The sequence below is a fragment of the Neoarius graeffei genome, chromosome 21 (genome assembly GCF_027579695.1).
Source record: "Neoarius graeffei isolate fNeoGra1 chromosome 21, fNeoGra1.pri, whole genome shotgun sequence".
NCBI lineage: Eukaryota > Metazoa > Chordata > Actinopteri > Siluriformes > Ariidae > Neoarius > Neoarius graeffei.
Window position 1 is genome coordinate 11,805,668 of NC_083589.1, and position 23,953 is coordinate 11,829,620.

Sequence of the window (23,953 nt, forward strand, 5' to 3'; positions counted from 1 at the left end):
TATGTTGCCCCAAAATCCACGCTACTTTTAAGGAACATTCGTTTGCACGTTGCTGGGCTGTAAGTGTGTGTGTGATGAGTCGGGTAGACCTGTCATACTGTGCTTGCAGTTGGGTTATTTTGCGGCCCTCAGCTCGGACTTCAGGGGATAACTTTGCTCAAAAGAGCTGCGCTTCGTTTCGTAGTGGCGCTTCACGTTGCCGCTTTTAATTAATGCCACGTTTCCGGAGCATATGAGGCACACTGGTTTTGAACTGCTCGCCGGAAGAATGAACATATATTTCTCCGTCCATTCATCTTTGAAACAACGATTTTCCTTGTCTACTTTCCGCCGCCTTTTGGAGCAAGCCATGTTGTCTCGGTCGGTTGTCTCTGAACTTAACTCTCTTCTGCTCTGCTGTGGTGCGCTGTAGGGCTGTAACGATATGCATATCGAAATCGAAATCGCGATACGCAGAGCCACGATCCGTATCGCGATACAAGAAGGCAGAATCGCGGTACACCCTTTCAAACTTCTCCTCAGCCCAAAAACAGAGGCGCTTCCAAACTTTAATTTATGAATACTTTACTTTTTATTTAAATTACATTTTAAACTTACTTAAACTACTTTTATTTTTTTATATCTATTAGTAAGTCGTTTTTTCGCCGACCTGCGACAATCTTCTGCGAGTCACGCAACGTCCACACTCGCCACTGGCAGAGCATTCATTTCTTTTAAGCGGTCGCCATTCTGGTTGCGACGCGGGGAGCGAATCTGTAAACAAGCAGCTCATTGGCTGGCTAGGTGTGCCACAAGCCAATCACAATCACTTGACCGGAAAGGCATGCAGTGTTGCCAGATTGGGCAGGTTTAGGTGCTTTTTGGCTGGCTTTGAACATATTTTGGGGTGGAAAACGTTAGCAATATCTGGCAACACTGAAGGCATGTCTGCTTGGGCGAAAGCCTTCTGCAGCAGTTACATTTTGACACGCGAGCAACGTTTCACCATAAAAATTCCGTAATTTCCATCTGTTTTCCGCGATCAGTGAGACAGTGAGAGAGCCACCCCCCCAAAAAAAAAAAAATCTTAACGGATTTACATGATTTGGAAAAATGACTTTTTCAGAACCGAAAAAAACAGAGCTTCCGGCTCAACAGTATTATTTTGAGAAATAAAACAATATCTTTGGATATACATTTGTTCATTTTTGCATACATATTACTCATTCTCTGCAGTGGTCTGAATTATTTGTGATTAAATAGTTAATGTAAGTAAGTAAATGTTAATAAGTCAAATTTACTACTTTAAAAAAACATTTAAAAAAAAATCGTGGGCGTATCGAATCATGGGTCAAAAATCGCGATACGAATCGAATCGTGAGTTGGGTGTATCGTTACAGCCCTAGTGCGCTGGGTAAACTAACGATTTTATTGGCTCAACTGAGTGAAGCTATTGTCGTATTAACTGGAGTAGCAGCGCCCGCTGTCAATAGCCACGACCGTCCAAAATAATGCTCCATGAAAATTACTTAATCTCGTGAATTTACCATTGGTCACGGGTCCGGACAGAACCATCACTGGATCCGGATCCGGACCGAGGTCCGCCATTTGGTGATGCCTGCTATAGAACATCAAATGGAATTGGGGGGGCCAAGAACTAGACAATATACAGATGTATAACGATAAAAAAAAAATATCTACGTATGTACCATGTACAGGTGAACGTGCTAAAAACCAGAATGAAAACTGTGCAAAAGTGTCAGGATTGAACAGAAGATAAATATACTGTAAATAATCAAAATGCCCTTACTGCCCGTCACGCAGAAGAAACCGTGAGAGGAACCAAAAGTGCTTTAACCCTTCGTTCCTCGTGATTGGGTTCTGTAGTGATTTCTGCACTTAGTAAATGAGAGAAATGTAAATAGTAATGCAGCTACGTGCCAAGGAAGATGATGACGGCTCTGGCCTTTGTTCCTCTGTGGTTTATTGGATTTGATTTCAGAAAAAAATGCTGCCGGTGTTTGGCGCTTTTTCTTCAAATGAAAGGCTGATTTCATTAATGTGGCTCTGACCGTCTGCCTGATGATACTGCCGAGGAGTCCAGGGTTGGTTTTTTTTTTCTTAAATAGAACCGATTAGTCGTATACGTGTGTGTGTTTGGTGGCCTGGTGGTGCAGTGAGTAGCGTTGTGTCACAGCTCCAGGGTCCCTGGTCCATTCCCAAGCTCAGGTTACTGTCTGTGCGGAGTTTCATCTGCGTTCCCCGCGTTCATGCGGTTTCCCTCTGGGTTTTCTGGCTTCCTCCCACTGTCCGAAAAACATGACGCACGCACAGACAGACAGACAGAGATATCCATCACCACCCTGAGCAGGATAAAAGCAGATACTGAAGATGAATGAATGAACGATTACGTGGTAACTGAAATCAAATGTAGATCGGAATTGTCATCTGGATTTGAGTTTTGTTTTCGAAGTGGCACTGTTTTTAGTTCCCCCGCTGTAAACGAAGCCGTCATGCAGGAACCATCCTAAAATAATGAGTTCCCTTTCGGATAACTTTTCGACCCGTGTTACTTTACCGTCCGTGCTAATAGCCTTTACATTCCAGTCACAGAAATCAGGATTTGGCTTAATCCGGTGTTTACACAAATCCTTACCTGATTTGTGTCTGAACTCTAACAAAGTTAGAACTCGAGTCTCTTCGTGCTGCGGATTTAAAGACACGGCGACAAAACATGGGCAATACACACACTCGGTAATAAACCAAAAACCTCTGTGCGGTATATTTTAGGTTTTACGCTTATTTCTTTCTAGCAGTACACAGACGGGTGGATTAAACCTGTTCATAACATGCAGTGCTTCATTGCACAACTTGGCATATCTGTCTGGTTGAAATATTTTTTTTTAACGAATAGTAAAGTCTTAATGCAACACTTTGCATAATGCAAATTGCGGGTGATGGCTTTCATTCATTGTTAATAACGTCAGCGAAGTTAAGTGACTCGATAACTGAAGCTCTACACCTCCGGAGGAGTCAGGATTTGATCCATCGAGCCTAGGGCTGTGCAATTAATCGAATTTTGATCACGATTTCGATTTTTGTGTCAAACGATCTCAAACTTCATATAATCGAGTTGAAACGATTATTTTGCCATTTGTCGGGGACGCGCACACGCAATACATTTCCTTCCCGCGGGCCCATGCGCAGACTTGCCGACAACACTCACGCAGCGGAAGCAGTGTGTGTGTCTCTATGGCTCTCCACTTGTGCAGCTGAAAGGAAGAGAGATCGTGAATTGTTTGGCGCGAGGTAGGCTCACAAGATGACAGAAGGAGGGCAGAATCGGTTGGTCGACAAAAAGGGACGAAAAACGTCTGTAATAGGGCTGTAACGATATGCAAATCGAAATCGCGATACGCAGAGCCACGATCCGTATCGCGATACAAGAAGGCAGAATCGCGGTACACCCTTTCAAACTTCTCCTCAGCCCAAAAACAGAGGCGCTTCCAAACTTCAATTTATGAATACTTTTTATTTAAATTACATTTTAAACTTACTTAAATTACTTTTATTTTTTTATATCTATTAGTAAGTCGTTTTTTCGCCGACCTGCGACAATCTTCTGCGAGTCACGCAACGTCCACACTCGCCACTGGCAGAGCATTCATTTCCTTTAAGCGGTCGCCATTCTGGTTGAGACGCGGGGAGCGAATCTGTAAACAAGCAGCTCATTGGCTGGCTAGGTGTGCCACAAGCCAATCACAATCACTTGACCGGAAAGGCATGCAGTGTTGCCAGATTGGGCAGGTTTAGGTGCTTTTTGGCTGGTTTTGAACATATTTTGGGGTGGAAAACGTTAGCAATATCTGGCAACACTGAAGGCATGTCTGCTTGGGCGGAAGCCTTTTGCGGCAGTTACATTTTGACACGCGAGCAATGTTTCACCATAAAAATTCCGTAATTTCCATCTGTTTTCCGCGATCACAGAAAATCATTGGCCCTATGAGAGTGAGACAGTGAGAGAGCCACCCCCCCAAAAAAAAATCTTAACGGATTTACACGATCTGGAAAAATGATTTTTTTCAGAACCGAAAAAAACAGCTTCCGGCTCAACAGTATTATTTTGAGAAATAAAACACATTTGGATATACATTTGTTCATTTTTGCGTACATATTACTCATTCTCTGCAGTGATCTGAATTATTTATTAAATAGTTAATGTAAGTAAGTAAATGTTAATAAGTCAAATTTACTATAAAAAAACATTTTTAAAAAAATCGTGGGCGTATCGAATCGTGGGTCAAAAATCGCGATACGAATCGAATCGTGAGTTGGGTGTATCGTTACAGCCCTAGTCTGTAATATGGGATCACTTTGGATTCGAAGAATCCGACGTGGAACAGAAGCGCATCGTGTGTAAGATTTGCAATAAGGTAGTATCTGCGCCTCTTGGCAACACTACAAACCTCTTCAACCACCTGAAACTGAGCCATAAAGTTATTCACGACGAAACAATAAAAAACAAACACAAAGATAAAGCCGATGCCGCCACAACCAGCAAGACAATGCAGCCATCCATTTCAGCCACTCCATATGCCACGAGGCACAACACACTCACGGCATCCATCGGATATTATTTAGCCAAAGACATGCAGCCTATGTACATTTGTTTTTCTCTGTCTTATGTCAAAAGAATATTTTTATTTTGTTTTATACATCGCAAACTTAAGTTTTTCTAGACTATATTTTCAGTTTGAAAGAAAGGTGAACGTAAATGATCAATAACAAAGAGCGTTTTTTTTTTAAAGAGAAATGCTGAATAAATACATTGTTTCAAAAAATCGTTTGAATAATCGTGATTTCAATATTGACTGAAATAATCGTGATTATTATTTTTTCCATAATCGAGCAGCCCTAATCGAGCCTGATTCTTTTGATAGAGAAAGTTTCGACTGAAGTGGGGAAATGATTTCCTGCTCCAGCTAACCAGAGAGACTGTAAACGGTCTCTTAATCCGCTGTTTTTGTTTTTTTTGTTTTTTTCTCTGCTGTTTTTTGTTTAGTTTTAGCGTACGAGGGTAAAGGCCAATTTATGCTGACAACCCAGTCCTCGCAGACGGCGCCGCAGATAGCGTCTGCGTAGCCCCCCCCCCCACCACCACCACCTTCGCAGACGCTCTGCGCGCACCTCCCAAAAATTGTGACCACCGCAGAAGCGTCGCAGACAAGAGGGCTCTGATTGGTCCACTCTACATCCGCTGTACACGCACTTCCGCTTCCCTACTTTCCCGGTTTGTTTTGTTTTCACGACCACCATTTTTAAAAACATGAGCGAAGATGGAGCAGCACGAAGAGCGGTTGATCGAGGAAGTGAGGAAGTACGTACATCTATACGACTCCAGTTCTAGTCATTATAAGTAACCGGAGGATAAACACTCCACTAACCACACCCACCAACTACTCCTAGCGATTTCGCGACTTCGCGCCCGCTTGCGTTGTAGCGGTGAATAACATCGCGCACGCCCATTACTCCACTCTCAACGATAAATTACAACTGTCTGCGAAAAGCTGTCTGCGAAAGCCTTGTCGCAAGAGCATGCAGAGGCCCTAACGTGTGTATGGGAGGTTTAAGATGACATGGCAAGGTTTTCCACACGGTAAAACAAAACTGTATATTTTGAAACCGTAACACTGAAGTTGTGCGAGCACGGTCAGCAGCAGATGTGTCGTAAGCAGTTTGTTGACCTTATTTATTTATTTATTTATTTATTTAATCAATGAAGGAGACAAGCATGAGCAGCCTTGAAGTGGCCTGTCTGAGGTGGCCGCGCCTGATTTGCTTTACTTGGCGCCTTTCTCTCTGCCACTTAGCAGTCCTCAATGGCATGATGATTTGGGGGGGGAGTTATGGCGGTACTTGAGCCTATAACGATGCTTCACGTAAACCACTGCAATCATACACTGTGTAATTAAGAAAAATCAGTCTAGTCGAGTCGACAACTCCTGATTTGACTGCTGTTTGGATAACTGATGGAGGATCAGGATCTCCTGCTCTGGATGTGTTATTTAAAAAAAAAAATAGATACCCTATGGGTGCATGTGGCTACTGCTTATAAATAAAATAGTTTTCTGATCCCATGTCCATACAGTAAATATAGCATATGTTATCAGTTATACTCGCCTCATCTCTTATGCTGTGTTCACACTTATACCGGTACGATAGTGGTGTAACTGTACCGGTACAGTTTAGTGCATCTGTCCACACTAGCGAGTTTTCTTTCACGGTAGTTGAAATGCGTGTGCGCGAAATGTTTCCGTGGTTACCGAGTAACTTCCTTCCGAGAATATATGGCATCCGCTATTTCGAGATCTCGAGAAAACAAAACAATTATTCATTGATCTCAGCTGGATCACTGCATCTCCGTCGGTAGAGACGAAGCCGGGCCAGTCTTCTGCGGAGGTGCCGCGGACTAATTTTGAAATTATCCCTTATTAAAAGGCTTAATGCAATCTCTCCCTGTGTCAACCCCTGATCAAAATATTGCCTTATTAGGTGATCGATTATTCCAGACATTCTAATGACCAAAGTTGCGTCTATACAGAATGAGAAATAGCCCCGAAGTCAGCATATCACAAGTCTCTTGACGCACCTGAATGAACCATTTCTCAGCTGTTTACTCGAGATCATGAAATAATTTTGTTTTCTCGAAATCTCAAATTAGTTGTGTTGTTTTCTCGAGATCCTGAATTAATTATGTCGTTATCTCGGGATAACAAGGTGAATAAAAAAAAAGGATTATATGAAGGGCCTCTCGTGGCTTCCGTACGGATGAAACAACGTGTGTGCGCTTTTTGTTGTCAGTGTACAGTCTGTATTTCTGGTGGTCATTTATTCAGTTGAATCGTATAAAACGCGCGAGGCAGTTGAGAAAGAAACAAATGAATCTCCGTTCTTCACTATTTTATTCAGCGAAGACAGCGATTGAGGTGTGTGACTTTGCGCATGCGCATTATATTTGTATCGATACAGAACCGCTTCATCTGTCCACACTACAGCGAAGAACTACTGTACCGGTACGAAACCCATACATTTGTGGGTTTCGTACCGATACCGTTATACCGCTACAGTACCGGTATAGTTGCTAGTGTGGACAGGTGTTGCGGTATGAAAGTAGTATCGTCTCGGTACAAAATCCCTAGTGTGGACAGGGTATTAGAAGCATCACCAAGCTGTGAGCAGCATCAGGGCTTGGAATATTTTGGCTACCAATTTTGTTGACCGTGTTTTGTTCAAAATCCCGTGCCGTGAACTAGATCTGTTTCAGAATGGTAGGTAAGAAAGAAAGCACTTGTTGATGAATTGTCTTAAAAGCATTATTTGAATGAATGAATGGTTTATTTCAGTTACAATCTACAGTACAAAACTTAAATTTTGTGCACTCGGCTGACAAAGGATTCTTTTACGCGCTTGCACTAAACGTTTTCTCACAAAAAAATTTAAACTCTGTAACCGAAAAAGGAATAGGCCGAAGCCAAGGCTTATTTTTGCCTATCCTGTACAATCCATAAAATAACCCAGAATATCAGTAATACAAGGGGGGAAAAAAACCCCATAACATTTACATTGTAATCCTTAATTATTTTACCTTTTCAATTTTTTATTTTTTTTTAAACTCAACAGCGAGCTACATAATTTCAAATCATCACTAAAGGGGTGTTCACATGGCAACTTTTACTCCGGTGTAGCACCGGGGCTGCCCCGCTAGAGCGTTCACACGGTACAAAGTTATACCGGTGTCGCCCCTGAAAGCTGCTTAAACCGGTGCAAATCTAACCCTGCTCGGGAGGTGGTTTAAGAAATTTACTCCGGAGTAAATGCTAGTTTGCGGGGCAGCACCGATATAAAATGGGACGTCTGAACACTATAGGGGTAGACTCGCTACGCGTGACGAGAGTTGATTACATACGGGCATTGCATAATTTGCATCCTGGTATTTTGCGCTTCCAAAATGGCGAATATCAACAACAACAGAACTGCGTGTCTTCCAGTGTTGCCAGATTGGGCGGTTTTAAGTGCATTTTGGCGGATTTGAACATATTTTGGGCTGGAAAACGTCCGCAGTATCTGGCAACACTGGTGTCTTCATCCACGTTGTTTTCCCGGCGCTTGGTGATGCCATGACAACCGGGAAAAGGAAGTACATTTTCACGCATGCGCATATTTCATTTCCGCATTATTACTATCGTATAGCACGGTCACGAAAACTGCCGTGTGAACGCAAGTGGGGCTGCACCGGTGCTAACACGCTTCTCTCTAGTAAGCAGGTTTGTGACGTGTGAACGCTCCACAAAATTTACACCGGTGTAAGATACATCGCAACAAAATACATCGGTGCAGCATCGATGCAAATATGTGCCATGTGAACACCCCTTAAGTCCATTCCAGAATATAACTCCCAAAAATGAAACACATCTATATTTAACATTAGTTCTCACATTACCTCTTTCAAAGACGCCCAACCCTCTTAAATTATAATTTTTTTTCTCTTAATTTAAAAATGTTTTGAATACAGGTGGGAAGACTTTTCTTCTTTACTCGAAATAGTATTTCTAATGTTTTCAAGTATACAATATCTAAGAATTTTAAGGTACAAGACTCTATAAATAGTTTATTAGTGGTTTCATGATAGGAAGCTTTATTTATTATTCTGGTAACTCTTTTCTGGAGTTTAATTATCAGGTCTATATATGTTCTATACGTATTTCCCCAAACCTCAACACAATATGACGTATATGGGTTGTTTTACAAAGTTTGTGTCACAGGGGTCCAAAATTCAAATGGATTCAAACTGGTTCTTGTACCAGTTTTTAAATGAAGGACAAGTTAAAGAACAGATTTCAGGTAATTTTTTGACGTGTGTGTGTGGTAGTTTTGTGTAATCTGCTATAAGATGGGAGAAACAAATGAAGTGATTCTCGGAGAGGACATTTTTTTTTTTTTTTGACAATTCAGAATCCACTACTTCCATAGTGCTTTTAAATATAAGGATGTAAGCTTTGTGTTAGTTGTCTCTAATATTTATGTCCCAATATCTTGACCACATTTTAGGATGAAAATAATCATTTTAGATATGTTATTTTATATTGAAAAATTAGCTGTCTCGGAGAGGACTTTTTATTTTTTTTTGACACAATTCCATACTAATTTGATCAAAATAGTCTGAAAACTTACTGGCATTCAACATTAAAACTTAACTATGTTTCCAATGATATGGAACCAAATATGTGTTTTATGGTATAAAGAATGATTTAAGTGCATCCCTTTTGGGTCAAAAAAAGCACTTTTTCTAAATGACACGAGTAATTTTGCTAAATATGACACATATTGCCATACATTCACCAAAAATAACCTTATCACCAAATTTTTTTTGCAGGGTAAATAGAGCTATCACAGGGCTACAATAAACAACCAAGTTTATAAGTGTTAAATGTGATTTTTAGCTTGCGTACCCTGATTGTAAAACAACCCTAATGGCATTATAAGTGAGAAATACAATATATGCAGACATTTCTTGTTCAAAAAAATTGCTTGTTTTGTAAATAATGCCAATAGTTTTTAGATCATTTCTGTTTTATATGTTCTATATGTGGCTTCCAAGTGAATTTATGATCTAAAATTACTCCCAAGAATTTAGTTTCATATACTTTCAATTTCGACTCCGTTTAGGATTAATTGAATTTCACAATTTGCCCTAACCCCACCAACCGCCATAAATTTTTTTTATTTTCGTTTAATGCTAACTTATTGATATCAAACCTGATATTTAACCTGATCAACTCCTTTTCTACTGTTGTCAACAATTCTTTAATATCTGGTCCTAAACAAAATAAATTTGTCTCATCCGCAAATGCAATCAATTTCAACTTATTAAATACTGTACAAATATCATTCAAATAAAGTATAAATAACTTGGGTCCCAATACCTAAGTAATTTAATGAGCACATTTTGCTTCACAAGTGTAGTGTAAAGATTCTAAAATAAAATTAAATTAAATAAGAAGACAGTCATCTATAGAGGATTTCGGCCTACGTCATTGTTTCCATAGCGACAATATTTATGCCGCCATTTTGACGGTCACAAATATGGCGACTACCGGTAGCGATACACTGTTGATCATGATGAAGTCTCATTGTCGAGTATTTTATCCGGCCTAGATGACGCGAGTAAGAAGCGATATCACCAGAAAATCAATGATGCTGGTGTACGTGATCCGTACACCTTACCAGGCTATCTTTTTCTGGCTTTGCAGCGTGGGTGATCTTCCTGACCTGCAGTCAGGTGTGTGGGAAATACCAGGGAAAAAACATAAAAGAAAAAGGAGCAAGATGCAGAAAATACCTTCACTATCCAGCGACGTAGGGCATTTACAGGGCGAGCAGAGGGAGAGGTATTTGCAAAAATTGAGGTTAGCAGGCTTAGAGAACGACGTTTACCTGCTTCCACTAGGATTGTTCACTGACGTACGGAAGTACACGAAGCCCTTGTCTTTACCTGACTTCGGCCCACATGATCTGTATACCTATGTCATTAAAAACCAGACTGGGTAAATGCCTACATCAGCGGGTCGTCCCTGGAGCCGGTGGTCGCCATCTTATTACAGCTAAGGTTTGTTCACATTTTCATTTACTTTCGGTCCTCAGGATAAACAAAATGTTATTAAATGTCATTGAAATAACTTCTTAGTCTGTTGAGACATGGCCCGTTATAAATTTGCTGTTACCAGGCAATGACCAAGAACTGTATTATTAGGGTCGGTGTCTGTGTTGTAGCAGTTTAGTAGCAGCTAGCTGTTAGCACTAGCTAATGTCAACAACATCATAGCTGGTATGTTACTGTAGCAATGTTTACGTTCAGTCATTTGGATGACTGTTAAAACCTTTCAGTCTCAAGTTTTTCCTTTACTGGATTTACTAGTTTACTGAGCTAGCGTGCTCGGGCAGGCTGGGAGCGAGTGCGCTAGCTCAGTAAACTAGTAAATACAGTAAAGGAAAAACTTGAGACTGAAAGGTTTTAACAGTCATCCAAATGACTGAACGTAAACATTGCTACAGTAACATACCAGCTACTATGTTGTTGACATTAGCTAGCTTGACCTTCAAAATGGTGGACACCGAGGCGTCACGTGACCCTGTGATGTCACGTCGAAAGCCTCTATACCCCCCCCCCTTTATATACCAACTATATACCAAGTTTCAGGATATTACTTGTCACGTTTTTCCAAGTTGTGCTGCAGAAAACCAGCCCTGCCTCTTTACACTGACCTCAGCAGCCCATGGCATAAACCCCACCGGACCTTTGGTCCAGGTGAGCGAAAAATTAACATTTCTTAGTATCAAAAGGCACAAATACATTACTTAATCAACACATATACCAACTTTCAAAGCCATACCACTCATAGTTTTCAAGTTGCGCTCCGGAAACAAAACCTACCCCTAAGACTAAGTCTGAAATGGTTTCCATGGAAACATGAAAAATTTAAACGTCTCAAATTTCTTAGTATGAAAAGGCGCATCTACTGGACGTCACCTTGTTAACACGTACACCAAGTTTCAAACGCGTATCATGGATAGTTTTGGATATATGCTCCGGCAACAAACACTGCTCTTAGAAACGAAGTCCAAATCTATTTTTCATGTAAATATTTGAAAAATCCTTATTTGAAAAATGTCTCAAATTCCTTCCAAACTTCATTTAGGCGGGGGATAATAAAAATTAAAGCGAATAGCCGAAGTTTGATATCAGCTTCTCAAGATATGTGCCAAAAACCTTTCATTTGACCTTTCAGAAGGACCAAACAAAAGCCGTGATAATCAAAAGGTAAATTTTCTTCAAGTAAACACCACTCACTTGGTATCGAATCAGTGGCTTTGGCGAACCACGAGGTGAATCTCGTTTATCTGCCGATTATCTTCCGATACTACGAAGTTATAACAAGGTTTCTGGTTCCGAAGTTTATCAAGAAGTAGAACGGGTAATCGAGCTCCATCAGGATAAGTGCTGATTGGTTACAGAGTTTCGCTGTTACACTCATTCTTGTAACATGATGACATAGCGGCTTCGACACTCGTTCTCGTGCGCCTTTGATAACGCGAGTATCACGATTCGCCGTTCTGGTGATTGTAATGCTTATGCGTATGCGCAGTGCGCTATTGTTACACTCATTCTTACAACACGATGACATAGTGGCTACTCCCTCGCTTCGCCTCTATGAGGCAGTAGCCACAGGGAAAAAAAAAAACCGCCACATAGTTATTAGTACTCTTCAGTGTGTCTGTGTCTGGATTATGAAATAAACTTTAACGTAAACCAACATTACTAATCTTCAAGAGCCAAGAACATGGCAAAGGAGGTCCAAGGTTGTGTGTGGTGTGGGTTTTTTTTATTTTTTTTTGGAAGCCACTAATGTTTATTAACTCTCTCATTTTGTGATGTGCACGGCACACAGCAGGGGAGAGAAAGGACACGTTGTGTATGTAAAGAGGGCTGAAGTGGAGAAACAGCACTGAAAGGCAGGCTGTGGACGACTAAATTGCCCTATTGTTTGTCACTGCAGTGCAGCAGTGTAGCCCTGCCCACTGCTCGCTCTCTCTTTCTCTCTCTCTATTACATCAGTTCTCTCTACTCTTCTCTCTGCCCTCTTTACTGCGCTGACTCCCAAACTGAAGTGCAACATGACCACTTAGTCTCTCTCTCTCTCTCACACACACACACACACACACAGTCTGCCTTCTCTCTAATGTTCTCAGATGACTGGCGAACTGAAGGCCATTTGTCTGATTGCTGAACCTGTGCTTCACTTCACTTCACTTCTCTTCTCTTCACTGCTATTCCTGCTGCGATTATTACTGTTTTAAGGAAGAAAAAAAAACACGTTTAACATGATGGAATCCAGCATTAATTCGTAGTTAACTTTTTCAATTCGTTCTATGTTTAAATCAATAAATACAAATTAAAAAGGAGAGAAAAATATTTCAACATGAACAATGTCCAGTCTCACTTCAGATTATTATTATTGAAGAGTTAAAACAACCAAGATGACATTATCGATGAAGTATCGAAGATTTGGTAGAAGACTGTAAGGGCAGATTTCTCTCACATTACCCGAGCCAACGTGCTGTTTTTTTTTTTTTTTTTTAAGGTGAGAGGATCGTGGTTTAAAGTGTGAGAAATTGAAACGGATCACGTGTATATAAAGTACTAAGTCATTAAAAATCAACGACTGCGTTAGTGGACAGATGCATTACGGGATGTTTAAGGCTCTTTTTGTAGTTTGGCAGTGGTTCTGTCTGTTCTGATCGGTCAGTCTGCTTCTCAGACAGGCCTGTGCAGTGAGTTTACATGCAGTCTGCAGGCTGATCGCACCAAGCTCTTATTGAAGCAGGAAGGGTAGCTATGCTTTAATCTCACCGGTTCAGCTTAGTCACGCTGCAGTTCTTTATATAACTCTGAGACACACATTGCAGAGCGAGCTAAAAGACTGCGCAGTCTTGTGTGTTATCTCGTCTGTATAATTTTTTTTTTAATTATTATTTATTCTGGGGTTTCCAGGCTGCCCTTTCGATAGCTAGGCTGTCACGATGTTGGAGGCATCTAAGCTCGTTTATGAAGTTTGTATTCTAAAACTCCTGCCAATTCGAGCACAGCGGCTGTGACTGTGAATTACGATTATTGTTGCCAAGGAGCAAAGAACATTTTATAACGTGCCTTGTGCTATGCTCACCTCCCCGTGCGGCTGCAATCTCAGTGATGTCGTTGGTGTACCGTGGACGCGTCATGCATTGTTGAATATGAGCCCGATCACGCCGTCCATAAAACACAGGAAACAAACCCTGCTCTGTGAATTCTGACTCCACCTCACTGGAGTTCATAATTAGTCCAAGCAACAGCTGTGCTCACGCGGTTATGTTGGTTTCTACCTACCCATGATTTCCAGTGAATGAAATTGGTTCTCTTTCCCAAAATGTGAACAAACCAGTCGCCTGATTTAAACCACAACAACCCAGACCAGGACCGCGAGTTGGCCTAGTGGTTAACGTGTTCACCTCTTGATCGCGAGTTCTGCTCACGGTCAGGTCATATCAAAGACCACCATAAAAATGGTACCCAAGGCACGCTGCAATATAGATGTGAATGAGGAGTCAAACTCTTGCGGTTACCAGAGGACTAGCCCCCCACTGCAACCCTAGCTATGCGAGAGGCCGAGGGCCACGGAAACGGAGATCAGCGCCGCCCTATGCGCCACATGGCATGGGAAGGACTTTGATTTGAACCCAGACCAGGCAATTACTAAGGATGAATGAATGAACCTAAATGTATCATGCAACGACTGACATTCGTGTTAACGTATTTGTCCTGTGAGCTTCAGATATGATCGCTCACTCACTTGAACAGGATCCTAGTCTGATTTCTGGGGGGAAACCCTGAATTCTGCAACTTCTGTTTGTATCTTTGTTCGTATCCGTTCTAATCAGCGTTGTAGTTGAATCGCTAAACCTCAAGTCCCCAGTGTTCAAGTCTAAGTCATTAAAAAAAATTTCGAGTCAAGTCCGAGAACAAGACTCCATCCATGCCATTTGACGGTGGCTGTTTCAGCGCTATTAACGTTTAGTTTGTTCCTGAACAGGTGAATGTGCTTCTTTTATCAGGGAGTGTGAAGTATTCTGTCAGAGATGGCTGGGAGACGGATGTAAGTGCAGAAGACGGGTAAACAATCCAGAATGGCAGGCAAAATCGTAAAACAGGTTGAGCAAGGCACAAACAGCCTGTTGTAGACTCGGCAGAATCAAAGAGAAGAAACAGGAAATCAGGGATCAGGAAACCAGACAAGGAAATAAGGATTGGTAATGTGTCAGCAATGCAATTCAATACTTCGCAAAGTAAGCGTGTTTTCAGTTTTTATATCGGCGCGCTGATTGCGCCTGAATCCTGTGCAGGTGCGAGTCGTTTACGGCGCACGCATGAGAGTCCGCTTAATGCGCGCGCTGTCCAGAGCATACCCAAGAGTCTATCTGATGCACGCGCCAAGGCGCACAGGTGTGACACTCTTGCACGAAATTAGTACAAAAATTAATGTAGATATAAATATCTTATGCCAAATTATGATGGCGTGTTACAAAAAATAAAGCAAAAAAAAAATCCAAGTCCTTGTCTCCAATTTACGAGTCCGAATGCAGTTAATGCCCGAGTCCGAGTCATCAGTGCTCAAATCCAAGTCGAGTCACGAGTCCTTAAAATTAGGGCACGAGTCAGACTCGAGTACTACAAGCCTGGTTCTAATACAGAACGTACCATCTGTTCAGTCTGAATGTCTCTGTATTTGCTTACAGTCGTATTTAATTACATCGTATGTGTTGAGGCGTACTGTTTAGTACAACACTATGCAGGTTGACACATGCCCAGGTATTCATGAGTAGGCTACTGATGGATAACATCAGCGTGACATGTCACTGTAAAAGATGTATATAGGCTTACTTCAGCTTGCGGAGTGGCAGCAGTGTAGGTAGGTAAGACTAACTAAAAGGGATAGCCAGAAGGTAACAGTCATGAGGGAACCCTTGGACATAAAGCAGCAGCCACTCCACCATCCATACATCCCAGTTTACCAAAACACACTCTGCCAGAGGATCCTCCAGATCTACACCTTTACCTGATTTAAAAACTATTTAACAAAAGGCTTGAATAAACAGATATGTTTTCAGCCTAGACTTAAACACTGTACCTGATTCCCGAACACTACTTGGAAGGCTGTTCCATAACTGTGGGGCTTTATAAGAAAAGGCTCCGCCCCCTGATGTAGCCTTCACTATATGAGGTACCAGCAGATAGCCTGCACCTTTTGATCTAAGTAGGCATGGTGGGTCATAAAGGACCAGACGTTCGCTTAGGTACTGTGGTGCGAGACCATTCAGTGCTTTAAAGGTCAATAGTAGTATTTTATAATCGATACAAAATTTGATTGGGAGCCAATGTAGTGTGGCTAAGACGGGTGATGTGGTCGTATCTCCTAGTTCTAGTAAGACTGGGACTCTTGCTGCTGCATTTTGAACTAACTGGAGCTTGTTTATGCACTAATTGGAACATCCAGACAGTAAGGCATTACAATAATCCAACCTGGAGGCAACAAAAGCATGAACTAGTTTTTCTGCATCATGTAGTAGCATTATATTCCTTATCTTCGCAATATTTCTGAGATGAAAGAAAGCTATCCGGGTGATGTTATCAATGTGAGTTTCGAGTGAAAGACTGGAGTCAATAATCACTCCGGGGTCTTTTACTGCTGCACGTGAGGAAACAGAAAGGCCATCCAGAGTTACTGTGTAATCAGAAAACTTACTTCTAGCTGCATGTGGTCCTCGTACAAGTACTTCAGTCTTGTCAGAGTTAAGCAGAAGGAAGTTAATAACCATCAAGCGCCTAATGTCCTTCACACATTCCTCAATTCTATTAAACTGGTGTCTCTCATCAGGTTTTGCAGAAACGTACAACTGTGTGTCATTAGCATAACAGTGGAAACTAATACAATGTTTATTACAATGTTTATGAATAAGATCACCCAGAGGTAACGTAGAAAGAAAAAAAGCAGTGGACCCAAGACAGAACCTTGTGGAACACCAAACTTTACCTCAGTATGTCTAGAAAACTCACCATTTGCATCAACATACTGATAGCGATCAGTTAAATAAGAGCTGAACCGGGAGAGGGCCGTTCCCTTCACTCCCACAACATTTTCTAGTCTATCCAGGAGAATGGAATGGTGTCAAATGCTGCACTAAGGTCAAGCAACACAAGCAGGGTGACCGTAACATGAATATTCAAGAATAATATCAGTGTGCATCAGGTGTGCAGGTATTATTTAATCGAATGTACGGTGCCCTCTGGCAGTATTGTCGTCCTGACCGATGAGCAAAAAATATTTAAAAAGTAGCAATAAGTGATTTTTTTTTTTTGAGTTCAGAAATACAGGGACATGTTGTATCAACAACAACTTTTTCCCCAATCACAATAAGTTCTGCTTTTTTTCAACAAAACACTGGTTTCAAAATCATCGGCGAACAATTAGCGTCGTGGTGCTAACTGATAGCACTGTGTCTCTTCCTGCATGTCTAATGAGGTTGGAGACCCTGAGAGGCGTCTCGGTCTGTTCTTTCAGGAACAACACTTTAAACTCCTTTGTATTCCTATCTTTGCGCATATGGATGGAAATCTTTAATTCAGACCACGCTTTTTCATTTTTATATAATTCATAATGCTATCACGAGCCACTGAACCACCTGCCACAAAACGGCCCCAGAGTATCAGTCACTCATCCCCGTATTTGCTTTTCTGTGGCTGAACATGCTGATTGCATGCATGGACAAAAGGTTGCAATGTCACTCGAAGCTAACTGTCATGTTCACTCAGCTGCTACATGCACATTTTGTGAGATGCTGTCAGGAAGGACGCCTTCCTTACAGCGCTTTCAACCACACTCGGCACACACGTGCGCGACAGTCAGCAACACTGTGCTCTTTGGGCTTTTCCTCCACCTTCTGCACCGTCCTCTTCAATCCCGTCTCTTTCAGATACTATTTAGAACAAACTTCTTGTGTTTAATGGTGTTTTTTGCTACTTATATATATCCATTACCTGATTGTTGCTCTGAAATTCATTGTTCAAGTAGGACTATGGGCTTGAATTTATTTTATGTATTCCTTAGGTGTGTCACTGTGAAAGAAAATTTAAATGAAAGTGAATGTAACGCCACGAAACCCCACTTTTTTTTTCCCCCCCTTGTACAAAGCAACAATCATGTTGGTTGACCGATGTGTTTTTGAACCATAGCTGATCCAAAAGGCCAGAAATTAATGAAAAATCAATAAGATCAGCCGATTTTCACGGAATCTGCCGAGACTGATCCTGAAGGGGTGTGTGATGTCACACGTGTAACAATCCAGGCATCCGTTTCATTCATGTGCGCAGCAGCAGTGGTTAGACCAGTCTCCATATGGAATCATGTTTTGGGGAGAATTCTGATAGTGACTGGGATTCTTATATGTCGGATGAAGGGGCAGAAGATTATTAAGGATATTCGGAAGTAAATGGTTATCCTTTCGAGCCCCCAAAACGAGAAACGGATGCCAGTTCGCGACAGTCCCGCTCACCGCCGATAGCGCACCACCAGCCAGAGAGGATTGGAGAAACAGATTGGTTTGTGGATTTTTATTCTAACCTGGCCACTGCAAAATATCAGGAAAACATTTACATGTACCGCAATAAACGCAGAAATATCTTTAAAACGTACACTTATTCCTATTGAAAGAAAATATGAAGTGGGCGATAATAGGGGAATCGACAAACTGTCCAACCGTCAGCGCAAATGTCATTTCGTAAATAAATGGGTTTCTTTTTTTTGCTCTAGTAATTCCCATGTGGCCGTTCTGGTGGTGACGAACATTTGATGAATCGGATTTATTATTAGTAGGCGACACAAAATCTGCCTGCTTTGTTTGCACTAACTTCACCCACTTTCGCTTTAGATTCTTGGAAATTCGTGAACCGAATGTCCTGTTGTATATGAATTTGAACATCCAAACACAACACAGCACTTTCACGTCGTTATTATTGTAAGATTCCAACAATAATATCCAATTTCAGCGAGTAAACAAGCACGGAGTCAGACGAACGGAAATGACCCGGGGTTCCACGTGTGACGTCATGCCAGATTTGCCCTGAGGCAAGGCTGCTTTTTTTTTCTGGGATCCAGAAGCCGCAATTTATCGATTAGTTTTGTGCTTGAGAATGAAATAATTATTTTTTCCCCGTGCTTTATTAATTCATTTTGGTCGTCACTAATGATATTCATTTTAAAGCATGACGATAAGGCATTGCATCCACTTCAAGTCATTTTTTGACATGTTTGTGAAGGTCGCCAGTAATTCAACCAGAATGTATTGATACAGTGAGCGGTCACCTAATTTTAGCTTGCTATCTGAAGTGTAGAACGATGGATGATGCATTTGTATTTAGCTCCATCCCTAGTGCACACACACACACACGTGAGTAAATTGCATGCACACACTTGTCATGTGTACACAGTACTGTGCAAAAGTCTCTGGCACATGTAAAGAAATGCTGTAGAACAAAAAAAAAAGACTTTCATTTCATTATTTTTCAGTAAATGTTTGGTGTGAAACAACCCTTTGCTTTTTAAAAATAATTTTTTTAAAAAATTGGTAGTCTCATGTACAGTGAGTGTAGTTTTATAAGATTTTTTAAAGTTTTACAATGTTTTTGTACTGATTTGATGATGATGATGCCCTTTATTGTCACTAGTCACATGTACCAGCGAAATTAGCCATCAACCTGTCCGTACATATACAACATACAATTGACATAGGGTAGACAGGACAGGAAGACAGGGATAAAGATAAAAAGGAAACACAACATGAGGAGAGATAAGGAAAAAAAAGAACACCCCCCACTATGCTCCTGTCAGGAGTACAGTGTGGGAACATTTAAAAACCTTTGCATAAGCACACAACAACACAAGTACACTTTAAACACGGGACTTGAGGGGGGGAATCAGGGGGAGGGGAGGAGGTAATCCAGCGCAAGCAAGCAGCCGTCCGCTCCTGCAGCCATGAAGGCGCTGGTCACGCACCCGCTTGTCACACTAGGGGTAAAAATGGCGACCGCGGAGAGTTAGAGAGGAATGCGAGGAATGAGAGTGTCTTCCGGCAGTGACCTTCAGGGGGAACTGTTTCCTCAGCAACGGCCTGAACCAAGGCCGGTGCTGTCTCAGGGCGCCGAATGTCGATAAGATATGAATTGTTTGGTCTTTCCAGACGCAGTCTTTGCACGTCCACACCACTCGTCCATATCTGTCCATTCTATTCAAATTGATCTCCGAAAAATGTATTCCTTGCAAAGCTGAAAGCTGCTCCGAGATAACAACCATTTTGTGGTTAAAGTTCTGAATGTCCACAGTCTGAGTGCCAACAGCTTTGCCCACCACTCCAATCATATCGGGCAGCTTTGTGGGGCTTTGAACAGCTGTCACCATTGTCTGATTTCCTCGATATACCAGGGCAATGCCTAATCCAATCAGCAAAAGTCCTGTAATCATGGTTCCGAATAGGTAGATATCTTCAATGATAATGTAGAAGTCATCAAATAGAAATCTGTAGCAAAGTTTATATGAAAAAAAGTGTGCTGAAGACTTTTGCAAAGTACTGTACATTTCCTGGAAAATAAATAATTTTATAAAAATAGTGGGAATTCTGTTGAAATGAGCAAGATTGTTTGTTAACACGAGTCTAACAGGAGAAATAATCTCATTATATCAATCACAAACTTTCTTAGCAGTGCTGGTTTAATAATCATGTCTTTAACGTCTTTCCCTCTGCTTCCTTCCTTAGGTTTAGTGCAGATTCCCGTGAGTATGTATCAGACTGTAGTTACCAGTTTGGCCCAGGGAAATCGGCCTGTTCAAGTCGCCATGGCTCCTGTTGCCACACGCATCGACAACACAGTAACACTGGATGGGCAAGCTGTGGAGGTTGTGACTTTAGAACAGTGACGCAAGTGTGTTGGGTCGAAACCTGTGCCCTCCCATGAATGGATATTTTTAACGGGGAATTAAAAGTTATCAAGGATTGTTTTTTTTTTTTTAGTAGTGTAACCGTTGCTTCAAATAATATTTGGATTTTTTTTTTTTTGTCGTCCTTTGTGTTTCTAGTCATAGGATGTAAATGGACCAAATAACTGGACCAAATTCAGAGTGGCATCATCGGCAGCCCCTGAATAAAATTCTTCTACATTTGTTTTGTCCTAGCCAAAAATCCTTCCCCCCCCCCCTTCGGGTTTACTTCATCTCCACGTTGCTTTCTGAATGTGTTTGTGCCATTTTACTTACACTTTTGTGGTCATAAGTCATAAACTGTGCTCGTTTGTTTGCATTGTGATCAAACTGATGTAGGCCAGCAGAAGAAGAGTGTACTTTAAGTGTTTTTGCATGTCTCACACAAATTTAATCTACAGAATACAAATATGTCCCTGAATTTACTGAGGTGTTCTTGTTGCACCAGATGTTTACCACAGAGTTCAAGTATTATCTGGCAACCAGAAAGGTCTTTTCACTGTTTAATACAAGCACACTGTTGAAGTACGAAAAGGATTTCAAAACTCCCGTCGAGCCTCATCTTCATCTCTCCATTTTCAAACCATTTCTAAATGCTCAGTATGGTTGAGTAGTGTACCGTCACGCATCTTTTATGATATTTGCATCCTGTAAATCTAAATCGGCTCAGTCTGAATTATAACTGTTCCTCCATGACTGCTCATTGACTTTTATTCGCTAATTTAAATAACATTTTCTCTCTCTCACATACACACACACACACACACACAAAAAAAAAGTTCTTCACTGTTCCATGCCAGAAATAGCTCTGTATTTGTGTTTTGTTGTACATAAAGATGAAGCTTGTTCTGTGAGACTATAAACTTACTTTTATAACGTTGTTGAACGTTCTGGAAGCTCTTCACGATTGATATCGTCTGTAAGGCTGATTGTCCAGCAACCTTTTTTTTTTTTTTTTTCTCTTTCACTTGATGCATGGATGTTCTGGCAAACTAAACTGATCCTTGATTATATCTTAAAATGCAATGCATTATTTTAATTACATAGTTTTTCTTGCAGTGACGGCAGATACAACATCTGTAACATCAGCACGCCTGTCTTCCATCTAATCTCATTATGTCCACAGGTGTTTTTGATCAGCGGGAACAAATTAGCTTGCCTTATAAACTTCGATCCGTTTCCTATTTGGGAGTGTCCGAGTTTAAAGCCGTTCTGCTCTTGTGGAGGAGAAAAACATGCACCCAGGCTGTAGTAATTCCAGATTATTAACAGCGGTAGATCAGTTTCAAAACAGTTTTCTTTTTTCTTCAGTGTAACTTAACCAAAGATCTGTTGTGATTTGTGATCAGCTGTAAGAATTTGACACTGGTGGAGCATTCCTGTGGCTGGGGGATACTCACGCATGTATCAATCTGGAGCTTTGTTAAGATTTAAGACACTTTGAGGTTTCTAGCCTTGCTCTGGTCACTTTCTGTCCCATTTCCATCCACACTCATGCTCATTACAGCGGTCATGTTTTAGTGTGACTTAATAAAAACAATATCTCCCCCTGCATCCATTTATTGTCGACATATCAGCTTAATTCATTCATTGTAATCTTTATCACACTTTTTTTAAGAAAGCAGTCCACTGGACTGAACTGATCTCTCTCGGTCTCAAGCTTCCTTTACTTTTCAGACAATTTACACTGAACAGAAATATAAACGCAGCACCTAAAGATTTTATTTATTTTGTACATCCGATACTGATTTTTTTTTTTCTGCCCACATCAAATGATAGTATAGCATACCAGTAAACATTTTTTGAAAAAAAAAAAATGTCCCTCTACTCAAGTTCTGAGCAGTGCCCAGACTTGAGATAATCCATGATCCACTCGGGTGTGACCATTGCAGACACAAATTTCACTGAGTAATGCATGTCATGACCATCCTTTATGTGGGGCCAATAAAAGGCCACCCTAAAATGACAAAAATGTTCAAATATCAAGATGCCACAGATGACCAGAATCAACGGGGAACGAGCCATTGGCATGCTGCAGGCTGGAATGTCCATCAGAGCTGTAGGGCATCAATTGGGGGTGCTATTCCACGATAGTCCGCCTCCGACGACGATTTCAGCAGCATGGCACCACAGACAACATGCCACATGCACGCAGGCCATGTGTCACCACTCCAGCACAAGACCAGCATATCCGTCTGACCCACCTGCGTGATCGGTGCCGGACTGCAACACGGACCGCAGATGAGACCATGGGGAGACACAATCGCAGGGTCAGCAGTCAAACTGTGAGAAACCGACTCAGAGAAGCTGGCCTCCATGCACGTAGACCTCATCGAGGATTGGACCTGACTGCTGGGCGACGACGTTCTCATCTGGACTGGGCTCGGGCACATAGAAAATGAAAATGAATTTCTATCTGAACATTTGTATTTCATAAAATATGGACCGCTGCATTTATATTTTTGTTCAGTGTAGATTTGATTATAAAAAGAATAAAGAAAAACAACAGTTGCTGTCAGTAAAACAAGTTCCTGCAAAAAAAAAACACGTGCCATGAGGCGGTCGGTCATGTTTCCTCAGAGCCTGTGAAGAAAAATGGACTCGCTGCACCTGAAGACCTACATCTTCATGGGACATCATTCCTCCCATATGTAACTGCACAGACCTCAAGCGAACACTTTTAATCAATAACCATTTCTTAACACACCCCATACTCCTAACCCTCATACAAGATACGTTATTTAGGTTCTTAGCCACGCTGACGGTGAATAAGTTGCATTACGGATGACCTTAATTTTCATGAATTACTTATGACCAACCAAATTATTTAATTTTTATGAGCTATAAGCCATAATCATCAAAATTAAAACAAAAAAAGGCTTAATCTTTCATGTGACGTGTAATGAATATACAGTGGCAATCAAAATTAGAGAACAACTTATACAGTGCCTTGCAAAAGTATTCATACCCCTTGAACTTTTTCACATTTTTCCACCTTACAACCACGAACCAACACAGAGTAGCACATAATTGTGAAGTGAAACGAAAATGATAAATGGTCTTCAAAATTTTAAACAAATAAAAATGTGATGTGCATTAGTATTCAGCCCCCCTGCGTCAATACTTTGTAGAGCCACCTTTTGCTGCAATTACAGCTGCAAGTCTTTTGTGGTATGTCTCTACCAGCTTTGCACATCTAGACACTGAAATTTTTGCCCATTCTTCTTTGCAAAATAGCTCAAGCTCAGCCAGATTGGATGGAGAGTGTCTGTGAACAGCAATTTTCAAGTCTTGCC

The 23,953-nt window shown here is 41.2% G+C and overlaps 1 protein-coding gene across 6 annotated transcripts in view; it reads left to right on the forward strand.

Annotated features, from left to right (window-relative positions):
• nrf1 (nuclear respiratory factor 1) overlaps positions 1-22,211 on the forward strand; it is a 71,498-nt gene extending 49,287 nt beyond the window's left edge. For all 6 annotated transcript variants that reach the window (XM_060903879.1, XM_060903876.1, XM_060903875.1 and 3 more), the window contains one exon: positions 20,437-22,211. In XM_060903879.1, the coding sequence (XP_060759862.1) occupies positions 20,437-20,597 (161 nt within the window). In that variant the 3' untranslated portion in view covers positions 20,598-22,211. The remainder of the gene's footprint in view (positions 1-20,436) is intronic.
• The last annotated feature ends 1,742 nt before the right edge of the window (positions 22,212-23,953 follow it).